Source organism: Cucurbita pepo, chromosome LG08, assembly GCF_002806865.2.
Source record: "Cucurbita pepo subsp. pepo cultivar mu-cu-16 chromosome LG08, ASM280686v2, whole genome shotgun sequence".
NCBI lineage: Eukaryota > Viridiplantae > Streptophyta > Magnoliopsida > Cucurbitales > Cucurbitaceae > Cucurbita > Cucurbita pepo.
The window spans coordinates 877,785-892,103 of NC_036645.1; the positions used below are offsets into that span (position 1 = coordinate 877,785).

The window sequence follows — 14,319 nt, forward strand, 5'->3', positions numbered from 1 at the left end:
TAAATCCGCCGACTACATTTACAGGAAAACAACCACCCTGGGCGGACGACGAAGCAGGAGCCTGCATCAATCATCAACGGCAGGATCTTCAAAGTGTGGCAAGGCTGGAAGAAGGCAGAAACAATAAATGGCTATCTATCAGGCAAGCAGTTTCATATCACTTTTAAGTTCAAATTATCCAATCTTTGGTTTATGAGATAACTGAAATAAGTCTGAATGTGATGATTGAAAATTGTGGAAATTTCTCAATCACAACTGCAAATTCAGGGGGGTGGGGGGAGGGAGAGAGAGAGAGCATAGCCATTCATAATTATTGCTCGACTGTATTCACAAATCTCTCAAAAAGAGAGAGCTGGTAGTTACAGTCTCTTGTAGCCATAGCCATAGCCATGGCCTTTAGACAGCAGCAAAACGCAAGTATCCCTTCTTGGAAGGAAGATCAACAGTTTCAAAGCCTTGAGGGAACATTTGCTTGGCCTGATCATTAGTTACATTGGGCGGAATCACGCAGGCCTCGCCTGGCTTCCAGTTAACCGGAGTGCAAACCTTGTGCTTCGCAGCCTTCTGCAATGACTCCAAAACCCTCACCACTTCATCCATGTTCCTCCCTGTACTTGCTGGGTACAGGAAGCTCAGCTTCACCTTCTTGTCTGGACCGATGATGTGCAATGCTCTCGATGGCACTGCCCTGCCTGATGAGTCCTTCTCGTCCGGGTCCACCATGTTCAGTTCCTTGATCAACTCCCCCTTTGGATCCGCCAGTATTGGATATGTCACCTTCTTTCCTTTCTGCAAAAGGATAATAAGATCGGTTAGGAATCACGCACCTCTATATACTTGAGAACTCACGATCATAATATGGAACTCCCTCCCAACCAACCATTCTCAACAATCCTCTTATCAAAGAAAGTACACCATAATATTCTCAACAATCCTCTTATCAAAGAAAGTACACCATAATAGACCATAATAGAGCCTCCCATGAAGTCTAATAATAGAGGCTCCCATGAAGTCTAGGTAGACCTCAAACAGCCTCCCCTTGATCGTAGACCCTCCCATGAAGTCTAGGTAGACTTCAAACAGCCTCCCCTTGATCGAAGATCAACTCCTGGAACCATCCTCAACATTCTCCAATCAAACAACGTACAGGGAGGCTCCTTAATCGAGGGCTCGACTCTTTGTTTGAAGCTCTTGGATCCCTCCGAACGAAGGACCTTTTGACTGCACTTTCGAACCTAGCCATTTCTTTGTTCGAAAATTGAGGATTCTATTTACCTACTAAATGAAGAGGCATGGCTCTGATTCTGCATGGCTCTGATTCTATATTAAGCTCCACAATAGTACAATATTTTGGAGTTTTAAGTACAAAACCAAAAAGACCTTGATATATTCCTACCCATGATCATCCTCTATGATCTAAATTAAGGACGCCCTCCTAAACAATCCTCAACAAGATCCATTTTAAAAGTTCCCCCAACACTCCCCTCCCTAACGNCTTCTGCAATGACTCCAAAACCCTCACCACTTCATCCATGTTCCTCCCTGTACTTGCTGGGTACAGGAAGCTCAGCTTCACCTTCTTGTCTGGACCGATGATGTGCAATGCTCTCGATGGCACTGCCCTGCCTGATGAGTCCTTCTCGTCCGGGTCCACCATGTTCAGTTCCTTGATCAACTCCCCCTTTGGATCCGCCAGTATTGGATATGTCACCTTCTTTCCTTTCTGCAAAAGGATAATAAGATCGGTTAGGAATCACGCACCTCTATATACTTGAGAACTCACGATCATAATATGGAACTCCCTCCCAACCAACCATTCTCAACAATCCTCTTATCAAAGAAAGTACACCATAATATTCTCAACAATCCTCTTATCAAAGAAAGTACACCATAATAGACCATAATAGAGCCTCCCATGAAGTCTAATAATAGAGGCTCCCATGAAGTCTAGGTAGACCTCAAACAGCCTCCCCTTGATCGTAGAGCCTCCCATGAAGTCTAGGTAGACTTCAAACAGCCTCCCCTCCCATGAAGTCTAGGTAGACTTCAAACAGCCTCCCCTTGATCGAAGATCAACTCCTGGAACCATCCTCAACATTCTCCAATCAAACAACGTACAGGGAGGCTCCTTAATCGAGGGCTCGACTCTTTGTTTGAAGCTCTTGGATCCCTCCGAACGAAGGACCTTTTGACTGCACTTTCGAACCTAGCCATTTCTTTGTTCGAAAATTGAGGATTCTATTTACCTACTAAATGAAGAGGCATGGCTCTGATTCTGCATGGCTCTGATTCTATATTAAGCTCCACAATAGTACAATATTTTGGAGTTTTAAGTACAAAACCAAAAAGACCTTGATATATTCCTACCCATGATCATCCTCTATGATCTAAATTAAGGACGCCCTCCTAAACAATCCTCAACAAGATCCATTTTAAAAGTTCCCCCAACACTCCCCTCCCTAACGAAACCAAATAAGTGAATAAAATCATGCAATGTTCAGAAAGAAAAAGAGAAGAAGAACTCACGTTGTAGGCTTCAATATCCTTAATCCAATCGGTATGAGATTGAACATCATCACAAGACAATCCTATGAGCTTCACACCTCGTCGAGCAAACTCCTCTGCCTGAGCAGCCATCATCCCCAGCTCCGTAGTACAAACTGGAGTGAAATCACCTGCCACCAAGACCGTTCATCAATATCTATTACCAAATTCAAGACAACAACACGGCCAAATGGGTACCTACCTGGGTGAGAGAAGATGATGGCCCAGCTGCCGTCGATGTAGTCATATAAACTGATCTTCCCATGGGTGCTATCAGCTTGAATGTTGGGCACTGTATCGCCGATGGTAAGGCCTGGCATCTTTCTTCTTCCTACAGAAGGATGGTTCAAATTTGAAGTTTTGGTGTTCTGATGTGCGATGTTGTTTCTTCGTTCCAGTATTTATGAAGTTTCTGGCCTTCTCTTGGCTTGCTGCATGAAGCGAACGTGGCGGCTTTCGTGTCTATTGATGGCATGTTGCATGCATTTTGACGAAAATACATTACCTCTTTGTCTCTCAACATGCAGCCACGTTCAGTTAACCTTTCCAGCCTGCCACCCTTTTTTTCAACTATCCAACACCAAGTATGCACTTTAGTGAGAACGACACGTGGAGTATTTTTCACATAGCTTCGTTGACAATGGACGTAGGGAAATGTTAGAAAGGAGACGAGATATTGTCCACTTTGACGATATGTTTACATAGTTTTGTTCTCTTGAAACAAAATATACTATAGAATCTCTGCTGAGGTCTATGAAGTCTTTGAATAGCTTTGAGATCTATCAAAGTTCGACTCCTTCTCTGAGCCCTCGAACAAAGTACACTATTTATTTGACATTTGAGTCACTTTTGACTACACATTTGAAACTAACAACCTCCGTGTTAGATATTTGAGGTTTCTATTGACATAGCTGAGTTAAAGGCATGATTGACACCATATTCTCACGACTGTTGTTCAATTTGAGCATAAGCGCTCATGACTTTACTTTTAGTTTCCTCCAAAGACATCATACTAATGGAGATAGTATTTCGGAGTTTATTAGTAAATTCTATTAGGAATCACGATATTGTCCACTTTGAGCATAAGCTCTCATGGCTTTGCTCTGGGCTCCCCTAAAAGACCTTATACCAATGGAGATAGTATTTTTCACTTATAAACTCATTATTTTTCACTAAATTAACGAGGTGAGACTCACCCTAATAATTTTCAACAAATTGCAACCTCCTCCGTTCATGAACAAATTTAAAAGGACTTTCTCTAATAGAAAATGGGCCGATAATCCATGGGCCTAACTAAACGCGTCACAATAGGCCCATTGTAAAACGGGTCGACCCACGTGTCATATGTAAGGGGTCCGAGTCAAACCCGTACCCGTAATTCTATACAGAGCTCAAATTTTCACAGCGCTTGTTAAGAGCGGTCGTTCCGCTCGCTATTGGACGTTCGAGATTTGAGCGTAAACCACCACAAATGATCCTGGCCCTCCATTTTATCAATCGGTCCTTTCCCGTCGTCTAAATACTAGACTAGGACACTGGATTTGGTAACACCTCCATCTCCATTAGCCCTAGCGCCTCAAAGTCTCTACGAATCTCTTCCTTGTAGAGCTTTTCCGTTCGTCCGATTGAGCGATTGAACGGGAAAATCTTTTTAGGTTTCCTTTAATTTTACTTCTCTCGTCAGGTCTTGGCGGGGAAGGAGAAAAATAATCGGAGTTCGGATCTTCATCGAGGTATATATAATTTTTTGTTTTGATCACCTTATTTTGCCTTTTATCTTGTTGCATTCTGTTCTTTTTTGTTTGCAAATCATTTGTTTGTTGGTTTTAATTTTTACTTACCCTAAATGCGCATGCTTTCTGTTTCTGTAAATATCATTGGGAAAAATTTGAAGATTGAAAGAAAGAAATAAGTTTGGAGGTAATTGTTTGATGGCATTATTAGAATGTTAATTTAGTGTATAGCGAATTCTAGCGTTTCAGTATCCTGGAAAACTGAATAAACTTGGTGTTGAAATGGAATTTTGTTCTCAATTTTTGGTCCTAACTTTTGCTTATAAGTTTATATGTTTTTTTTTTTTTTTCTTCAGTGGGTAGGAAGGATGCTAGCTTTGTTTGTTGAATACTGACTTGCTTGTGATCAATTTCTCCATACCTTTTGAAGTCATGGAAACTGGGGAGTCTGCTCCCCCTTCCCTTGGTCCTCGCTATGCACCGGACGACCCTACTCTTCCCAAACCTTGGAAGGGATTGATTGATGGGAGCACTGGACTGTTGTACTACTGGAACCCTGAAACCAACGTTACTCAGTATGAAAAACCGGTCTCTTTGCCACCACCATTACCACTCGCTCCTCATCCTAGTGCCTCTACTTCCAAGCCTACTTCAATCCCGGAGGGTCATTCAATGCCATCAAATGGCACATTAACCCCTCATGTACAGCAAAGTCATCATGTCCCTCAACAGGAAGGCCAATCAAACAGCCAGCTTTCTCAACAACCTGGACATCTGATGTCACAACAGCACAGTTCTGTTGCAGGTCAGGCAATTGTTAATCACCATCCTAGCATGCAAATGGCACCAGATGGGCGACAACATAGCGTGCAACCGAACCAGGTTTTGCAGCAACAGGGGATGTTTCCGATGTCGTCGCAGCATATTGGCCAGCAGCAGGTCATGCATCAAGGTCAGAAAATGGCACATGCCAACCAACAAATATCTCAGCATCCTAACCAGCAACCCCTGCAGAATCCAGGACAACAAATACCACAGCCCTCAATCCAGCATTTAGGACAGCCAAACATGCAAAATCAAACCCCATTAGTTGGCCAGCCTCAAGGTCCGCAATATGGTCAGCAGCAGCCTCAGTATATTGGTTACCAGCAAAGCGTACATCCAAGTGTGCAGCAAAATCCCCAGCAGCAAGTTCAACAGAGCCCTTTAGGACAACCATTTGGTAATCACCTTGAGCAGAAGTCAGCTTTTCAGAAGAGAGAGGAGGACAATATCGAGTCAGGAAACCAAATTGGATTTTCTACTTCCCAGTTTCAACAAAGTGGTGGTACGTCATCTATTCATAGTGTTCATCCTGGAACCAATTCTTCTCAAATGCAACAATACGGTTTACCTTCCGATCAAGCACGACAATTTGGTGGTTCTCCAGGAAACATGCAACAGCCGCATCCTGTGGTTCAATTGCAGCATTCAGGTACTGAATTGACTCATCGCCAACATCATTCTAGATTCCAAGATCCAATGGGCCCAGCTGCGATGCAGGAGAAGCAAGCTGGTTCTGAAAATTTGCCAGGCAGAGCTGGAAATGAATATTTCTTTGGCAGGAATGAGGGGCCTGGAATTGGTCCACATCAACCAAGGCTTGCAGCAATACCAATGGCAAGGAGCCAGCAGGTTCTTCATTTATCGTCCATTTGTAATTCTTCCACGTTCAAGTTTTTTTTGGACATGTTTAATTAAGANTATTTCAGAAAAAGCAATGGCATTTACGTAAATAAGTAAGAATAGAAGGGCACACAGATTTATATTTTTGCATATCTTAAGATTTGTGCATGTTAAAAAAAATTAAGTGGGCACTGGTATTTTGGGAAGATGTTATAACATTGAAGAGATGTCGTTAGGTACCATAAGGTTTTATGAAGGAGGTTATATGTGGAAATGGATTATTAAAGGAATCGATAGGATATGATGTGTTATTTACTCTTTTCCTTGTCCATGTCTTAGATTTAGGTTAAGATAATTTTTTTTCTTTAAATATTATGCAAGAAACAACACTTTCATTGAGAAACATGAAAGAATACATGAGGGCAGGTTAAGAGAAACGTTGTATCAATTTACTAAGTATTTCGGTTCTCTATGATATAGTTTTTCATATACGTATGCGAACTATCCTTCTTTCAGGATACAAGGATGAGTGGTGTCCCATTTCCAAGTGTGGCACCCGGTCATCCTAGTGGAACAAGTTTTGCAGCCGGGCAATCACATAATATGTACAACCATGGGTCTGGTGGTCCATCATTGTCAAACAATGCTTTGATGGGCCCTCCCCATATTGGAGCTTCAGATGTTACTAATATGTCACCTGTTGAAGTTTATCGTCAACAGCATGAAGTAACTGCCACGGTTTGTATTTCATCATGCCTATATTCTCCAATTATGTGTGTTGTGAATGCTATAGGGTGTTATAATTGTATCCCTGGCTACCAATCGTGCAGGCAATATTCTGTGGGAAAATTAGTGTGAAATTGTTGAGCGTATGCAGTTTAATGGAAGTTGAAACATCACAAAATGGAAATAGAATTTGTGTGACTGATTTTATTTCATTAGACGTGCTCTGTATGTTCAATTTATAGTAGTTGAACTACTATTCTTTTTGGGCGTAAATAACCAGTTCAGTTAACTGTGCAGGGTGATAATGTTCCAGCTCCATTCATGACATTTGAGGCTACTGGCTTCCCTCCGGAGATACTGAGAGAGGCAAGTTTATGCTTGCCCAAACTTCTTTTATTTGGTTTGCGTGAAAAAACAAATCCATGATCCTGTTTACTCCTTTCTTCTGTTATTAATGTAGTTTTTACTCATGAGTTCTCACTTGTCGCAGGTGCGATATCTGCTCCGGAGGAGGAGCATATGTCGTACGCTGCACTGCTATTGCTACACTTGCACATGCAACAACCCCTTGTTTTTTGGAGGCTGCAAAATGGATGGTTGGAGCCTTTCTAGGGAATCTTTTAGTAGAGTGTTGGCCCTTTGACCAAATCACACCTGATGTGACTGAGATGTCTTGCTTATTGGCTCTGCTTAATATGTCTTTATTGCCATCTTTTGTTGCCTCGAGTTGCTTCTGTAAGCAACTAATCTATGGGTTTTTTTGTGCTATTTCATTTTTGCTCCTGTAGAACACTGTATTTTTGTAATGTATTTCAACATGAATGTGTCTGGCATATTCTAACCTTGGCGCTCAGTCTATATTTCCATCTTTGTGCCTCAGATATATTCTGCTGGTTTCTCATCTCCCACGCCAATTCAAGCACAAACATGGCCGATTGCCCTGCAAGGTAGAGACATAGTCGCAATTGCTAAAACAGGGTCTGGCAAAACTTTGGGCTATTTGATTCCTGCTTTCGTTCTTCTAAGGCAGTGCCGAAATAACCCTCAAAATGGACCAACGGTGTTGGTTTTGGCTCCTACTAGGGAGCTTGCTACTCAAATACAAGATGAGGCAATTAAATTTGGGAGGGCTTCCAGGATTTGTTGTACGGTGAGTTTCAAATGTTTACTTTTTTGGGTCCTTGAATCATCTACTTCTGCTTCCCTTTTTTGTCTACTTTCTCCATTTTGTGTTAAAATTCTTCCTTATTTCAGTGCTTGTATGGTGGTGCTCCAAAAGGTCCTCAGCTTAAAGAGTTAGATCGTGGGGCTGATATTGTTGTGGCAACTCCTGGCCGACTTAATGATATACTAGAAATGAAAATGATCAATTTTAGGCAAGTTTCACTTCTTGTGCTTGATGAAGCTGATCGGATGCTTGACATGGGATTTGAACCCCAAATTAGAAAGATTGTGAATGAAATACCACCACGCAGACAAACTCTTATGTATACAGCGACCTGGCCCAAGGAAGTAAGAAAAATAGCAAATGATCTTCTTGTCAATTCTGTCCAGGTGAATATTGGAAGTGTTGATGAACTTGCCGCTAACAAGGCTATCACACAGGTAATTTTAATAAAATATAAGCTAACCAGTCCTTTGAACAGTGTATTTTCATTTTGGCATTATATCTCTCGTGTGGTTAAAAATGATATCTTTAGAATATCAAAAATTTTGATCAAATAATACCACCATTGGAGGGAAAATTCACAGTTAGAGAAGATACGATCCATCATTCCAAATTTTTTTATTTTTTTTTATTTTTTGCAATATACGCTGGCTAGGAGAAATTTGGAGACCAGGATGACTTTCTGTATCCTTTCATTTGAATTAATTCCCACCTAGCACAAAGTTTATACTAAGAAGTTGACCTTCTCTGATGCTTCAGAATTCCCGTTTGTAATTTTTCACTTTTATTCTTTTTCATAGAGCTTTGTTGGTGAATTAGTATGTTTGTGATGAGATAATTGAGACCTGATTTGGTTAAAAGTAGCTCTGAACTGTCTCCAGGATCGAGAACATCCTCTTGCTTCCTCTCTTTAATTACAAAGCCAATTTGATTAAAAGAGTTACACTGAAGCCTCCAAAGGGTTTCATCTTCTTTCTCGAGTCTCCAAAGCCATTTAGTAATAAGAGCATAATTTACCAATGGACTACTCCTCTTCTGTTTTAGCAGCTTCCCCCACGAAATCTCGGAACACTTCTTCAAGCCTCTTACTGACCAGTAATCACAACGTCCATTAGTGGAGATAGTTTGAGTCTTGCTTTGTCTTCGTATTTCTCTTCCCCATTTTAGAGAATTATGTATCCTTTCTTATATAAATATTGGGATTCTTAAAGATAAAATTATTGTTCAAGAAAATATTCTAAATGCATCAGTAATCACATTTTTATTAGATTGTTCTTGGTTCAAATTTCCTCAACGTTGTTCGTAACGTAAATATGTAACAATAGTTTTCTTTATCTACTGAGGTAGGCATCCTGTATTATGTAAATTGCCTGTTAGCCATTTTCTTTTCCTCTGGATGATTTGTTATTAACCCCTTTTTTAATGCTCTCTCTGTTTCTTTTTTGTTCTTTTGGGATGGGGTGATGGGAATAGTATGTTGAAGTCGTTCCACAGATGGAAAAACAGAGACGGTTGGAGCAGATCCTCAGGTCCCAGGAACGGGGGTCTAAGGTTATAATTTTTTGTTCCACTAAGAGATTGTGTGATCAGCTTGCACGGAATCTTGGGCGTGGGTTTGGGGCTGCTGCAATTCATGGAGACAAATCACAAGGAGAGCGTGATTGGGTATTGAACCAGTTTCGTAGCGGAAAGTCCCCGATACTAGTTGCCACAGATGTTGCTGCCCGCGGGCTTGACATCAAAGATATAAGGTAAGCACTGGTTTGTGCTCTTCTCTATGATATCAAGTGAAAATATTGGGACTAGAAACTTAAAAGAAAATGGACCTCATGTGACTCTTAGGTTTTTGTATGCAACTTATAGTGGTATTTGTGAAGCAAATTTTTTGTATGCTACTTGTTCTATGATTTTTATTTAATTTATTTTCTATGCCAGAGTGGTGATCAACTTTGATTTTCCAACTGGAATTGAGGACTATGTCCACCGAATTGGAAGAACTGGGAGGGCTGGAGCAACGGGAATGGCATATACCTTCTTTTGTGAACAGGATTGGAAATATGCTGCTGATTTGATTAAAGTACTGGAGGGTGCGGATCAGCTTGTGCCTCCTGAGTTGCGAGATATGGCTATGCGTGGGGGGCCGAGTTTTGGCAAGGATAGGGGCGGTTTGGGTCGTTTCGATGCAGCTATGGGTGGCAGCCGCTGGGATTCTGGAGGCCGAGGTGGCATGAGAGATGGTGGGTTTGGTGGTCGTGGTGGTGCAAGAGATGGTGGGTTTGGTGGCCGCGGTGGAATGAGAGATGGCGGATTTGGTGGCCGTGGTGGAATGAGAGATGGTCTTGCTGGTGGACGAGGTGGGAGAGGTGATTTCTTTTCTGGACGAGGTAGAGGAGGACGGGCCTTTGGTGGCCCTCCTGGAGGTCATGTTGGTTGGGGCAGGGGTGATCGTGGTGGCCCACAGGATAGGTACAATAGTGTGGATGGACGTGGGCGTGGACGTGGACAGGGTCGATTTGATAACAGAAGAGATTTCTCCAATAGGAGTAGAGGCAGAAGTTATAGTCGTAGCCCTGAAAGAGTTCGAACATGGGGCTACAGCCGAAGTCGCAGTCGCAGCGGTAGTCATAGTAGTAGAAGTTGGAGTCGGAGTAGAAGTCGTAGCAGAAGTAGAAGCAGGAGCAGGAGTTGGTCACGTCGCAATAGCCGAAGCCGTAGCCGTAGCCATGATAATCACGAGCGATCACGTGAGAAGAACTTCGATAGAAAAGACGATGTACCTACAGAATCAGTAACTGCTACTTCTCCGGCCACACGAAAGAATGCTTTCGAAATAAGAGAAGATGGGAGGCAGCTTCCTCCAGCAGACAGTAACAACATCGAACCGGGGAACCCAGAAAATGGTGCAGATACGAACGATCAAATTGTAAACACCGCAGCTCAAGTAATATGAATCTTTGTAAACCTCTGGCTTCTGGACGATGACCAGCTTTGGGTTCTGGTCGAGTAATTCAGTCTGTTTTGAAAATTTTCTTGCCGGGAAGCTTCTCTGCTCTGCTTTAGAGGAAAATCTGATCGATGAAGGTTTAAAAAGAATGCGTGTTTGGGAAATGTTTAGAATTGATGAGGATGATGCTGTGCTTACACTTTGCATTGATAGTTTTTATGGATAACGTAATTTTGAAAAATGTTTGTTTCCACGCAAAGGGGGAAATTTCCGCAATGGGTTCTATGAAACATTAAAGAAAAATCATAAGTTTGTAAGAGATATTTGTGAACTAACAAATAATTAACTTAAAGATTGGATTACAACAGTATACGGCAGCCACAAAACAAACATTAAAATTCATAAAGTTTATTAATTTCATTCAAAATCAATGCAAAATATACAATTAATTGAAAAAAAAGAGTTAGACATAGGCTACTTTGGGGGTGAGCTAATAAAAAAATTTAAGGGTTTTAATCATGGATGGAGGAGCTAAACTTGGGAGATAAAGAGTTTTAGTCAAAATGGCAGGGAGAAAGCTGTGCATATATAAAAATCAATGACCTCTTTTAACTTACAAAACCAAACACAGAAAAATGTAGAACTGAAATGCAGATTGTTGATGGGGAAAGTTCAACTTTTACTGTAAAGTGGACGATTTCCTCAAACAAATCGTAGAAAAGGGAAAGTTTAAGATAATTGCTGAAGATAAGTGTGGAAGGAAAAGCAAAAATAACATCCAAGGAGTACTTTAATCATCAGCCACCTTATTTTCCTGCAATATCTAGAGTTTCAAAGGGAGGGGACCTTTTACTCCATGTCGTTCTCCATAACATCAAGAACTTTGGCTGAGTTTTCGACCTGTCAGTCTCTCGGATTCGTATAGAATATGGTTTATGAGTCCCCTTGCCGCACTGCAAACAAACAATATACACCGAATATTATATTTTAGATAAAGGGCAAGACACCCCGGCACGGTTGACGGCAGCGTCACAAATTTAAAGACCATGGCACATAGTAGTTGTATTTAATTTTGTAGACTATGATAAAGTTAAAACAATACAAGAAAGCTATGATAAAGTTAGTAGAAATCTAGGGTAGTAATAGGCATCCTTTGTTACTTGATTTTTTTGTACTTCTTTTTAACATCTAGAAAGGAAAAAGAAGCAATCAAAAGACTTACTCATCTTTCAACTTCTGAATCTTCTCTGGATCAGTCTCATGCATGTTTTTTCTGAATTGTTGCTTCACCATACTAACAACAAGATCGGTGTTATGTTGCTGCAAAAAGTTGATAGGATCCAAGTCAACAAGTTTCAAGGAACCAATGTTAAATCCTCTGTACCTTCCAATAGTTGGATTCAACTCATTTGAAATGCAGCACAACTTTTTAGAGTGAAACAGAAAAGAACTATAACTTAATTCAGCAAAAGGAAACAATACGGTTAACAATGAATATCAGACTCATCTTGGTGTTTTCTCTCCAAGACCTTTCCTAATTTATCCTACTTTGATTTATGTTACATCAAGCACATCAACCTAGCCTATGACATACTTCACTTGCACATAAATGTATCACCTTCTTCCTAACACTTCTTATCGAAAATTTACAGTTGGGTCATTTTCCTATGAAGCAAAAACGTAATCCTGGGAGGCACGTGGCAGAAGGCCTATGTGCGATCAATTGTTCAATTCCTATAATGAGATTTTGGCTAATTAATGTGAATACATGACATAACTGTGCGCCTGTGCGGCAAGGTTATGTTCTGCATGAATTCAACCATAGGCTTGATGCAGTATAAGAACCAAATGGCAAGTGCAGAAATAAGGAAAAGACCCATTGATTAGATAATTGCAATTAGCCTAAAGCAAATGTAAAAGAACAACAAGGCATCCAAGCGTGCTGAAGGCTAGATTGAACTTTAACTTCTAACTTCTTGTTGAATCTCAAAACATTCTAAGTTATTCAAATGAAAGATCATTAGACCCATAACACCTGGTTGGAACTATTAGTTCAAATAAAGAAAACAAACGAAAAGAACACCCATACCCGATGACCGATATACTTGGCTCTTCGAAGGCACTCACGGTAAAGCTGCAGTGACAAAACATGCAAGATTAACAAAGTTTGAGGAGGAAACTGTACTGCAAAAAGGATAGGAGGGAACCAACCCTAATGACATTATTCGCAAGTTCAGGAGGTAGAGCAGTCTGTAGGGATGGCATTTCCACACTTTTCACACTCACTGATTATTTATCAAATAATTAATTCAGCTGCATAGAGAAACCACCAAAGAATTAGAAAAACCTGAATCAAACGGAAAAACGAAAACATAAATCAAATTATAGATCGAGTAAAAAAGAAAAGGAGTTTTTATGGCCGAAACTTGTAAAAAGTGGGTACAACTTGTACACAGTCCAAGCTTGATCAACTCAAACATCATATCTAATATTAAACAAAAAAACAAGAACAAGGACCTGACACATCAAATCTCCCCATTCCATAATGTCATAACAGGCTAATTTTAATTTCTCATCAATCTCCGCTCTCTATTCCTTCGGCTTCCGCTCATTATTTTCCCTCTAGTGGGAAAGCCCTCCTTTCTGGGTCAGGAAGCAGCGGAATAGAGGCGAGCTAACATCGTAAATCAGAAACCCTAATTTTCGATTAGTCTATCTAAGCTTCTGCAGACCAATCGTAAATGCAGATATACAAAACCACCATCAACGAATTGAAATGCAAAATAAGGAAAAGCGAGATCAAAAGTGAAAAGGATCGCGGCTAGATGATTACCTTTCTCCGATGGTTCCTCCTGGTGGCCTTGTGGCGCGTTTCGCAGAGGAGAAAGGGAAATGGGAAGAGAGGTCCGGAGGATGAAGAAAATCTGCCCTCAGAATTTTTGTATGAAACGACGAACAAACGAGCTCCCAAATTTGATTTCAAGAAGCACTTTTGTCTAGAAAACATTGAGTGTAATTGGTTTGGTTCAGCCGATCCGGTTCTATAAAACCACAGAAATCGACCCAACCTCATTTTTGAAGATGAACCGAACCGACCTGAGACTATTAATTAAGGTTAGGGTTTTTTCTGTGAGTTGGTGGAGTTTTTTTGTTTAACCCGGACGAGGACCCCCGTATGAGGCGAAAGTGTCACGTACGGTAATAATATGTTGTACTCGATTCTATAATGCATAATTTTACAAAATATAGGTGTATATATTCTTGTCAACCCTCCTGGGCTTCCCCTCAAGATTATAAAACGCTTCTATTAGTGAGAGGTTTTCGCTTCCACACCTAAAGAATGCTTAGTTCTTCTCTCCAACTAACGTGGGATCTCACAATCCACCCTTCTTGAAGGACTAACATCATCGCGGGCACACCACCTGATGTCTGACTCTAATACCATTTTTCAATTTGTGTATGTCATCCTTGCGTAGGGATCACGCTAATCTTCTCTATATCGTTCCAATTTTTTATTGGATGTCCCTCGTTCCCACAAT

The 14,319-nt window shown here is 40.9% G+C and overlaps 3 protein-coding genes and 1 non-coding gene across 5 annotated transcripts; 1 reads left to right on the forward strand and 3 right to left on the reverse strand.

The window, feature by feature from the left end:
* Window positions 1–303: 303 nt before the first annotated feature.
* On the reverse strand, window positions 304–2,937 carry LOC111800223 (1-Cys peroxiredoxin A). The gene is made up of 3 exons (XM_023683819.1): window positions 2,747–2,937; window positions 2,527–2,675; window positions 304–789 (listed from the first exon to the last, which is right to left on the reverse strand). The coding sequence occupies exons 1-3, from the start codon at window positions 2,862–2,864 to the stop codon at window positions 397–399; spliced, it is 660 nt and encodes a 219-aa protein (XP_023539587.1). The 5' UTR covers window positions 2,865–2,937; the 3' UTR covers window positions 304–396.
* Window positions 2,938–4,080: 1,143 nt separating this feature from the next.
* Window positions 4,081–11,021, forward strand: LOC111799961 (DEAD-box ATP-dependent RNA helicase 40-like). Of its 2 annotated transcripts, none has more exons than XM_023683501.1 (8): window positions 4,081–4,277; window positions 4,634–5,951; window positions 6,459–6,680; window positions 6,966–7,034; window positions 7,549–7,818; window positions 7,923–8,273; window positions 9,310–9,587; window positions 9,772–11,021. In XM_023683501.1, exons 2-8 carry the CDS (start codon window positions 4,710–4,712, stop codon window positions 10,784–10,786), a joined length of 3,447 nt encoding a protein of 1,148 aa, XP_023539269.1. In that variant the 5' UTR covers window positions 4,081–4,277; window positions 4,634–4,709; the 3' UTR covers window positions 10,787–11,021. The 2 variants fall into 2 exon arrangements, with proteins under 2 accessions (XP_023539269.1, XP_023539270.1); XM_023683502.1 differs by having other exon boundaries at window positions 4,708–5,951.
* Window positions 11,022–11,348: 327 nt separating this feature from the next.
* On the reverse strand, window positions 11,349–13,780 carry LOC111800735. The gene is made up of 5 exons (XM_023684554.1): window positions 13,614–13,780; window positions 12,992–13,093; window positions 12,870–12,914; window positions 12,003–12,100; window positions 11,349–11,733 (listed from the first exon to the last, which is right to left on the reverse strand). The coding sequence occupies exons 2-5, from the start codon at window positions 13,043–13,045 to the stop codon at window positions 11,655–11,657; spliced, it is 276 nt and encodes a 91-aa protein (XP_023540322.1). The 5' UTR covers window positions 13,046–13,093; window positions 13,614–13,780; the 3' UTR covers window positions 11,349–11,654.
* A 430-nt stretch (window positions 13,781–14,210) lies between these two features.
* On the reverse strand, window positions 14,211–14,316 carry LOC111801227. The gene has a single exon (XR_002816102.1). It is a non-coding gene; the product is annotated as a U6 spliceosomal RNA (small nuclear RNA).
* Between the last annotated feature and the right edge of the window lie 3 nt (window positions 14,317–14,319).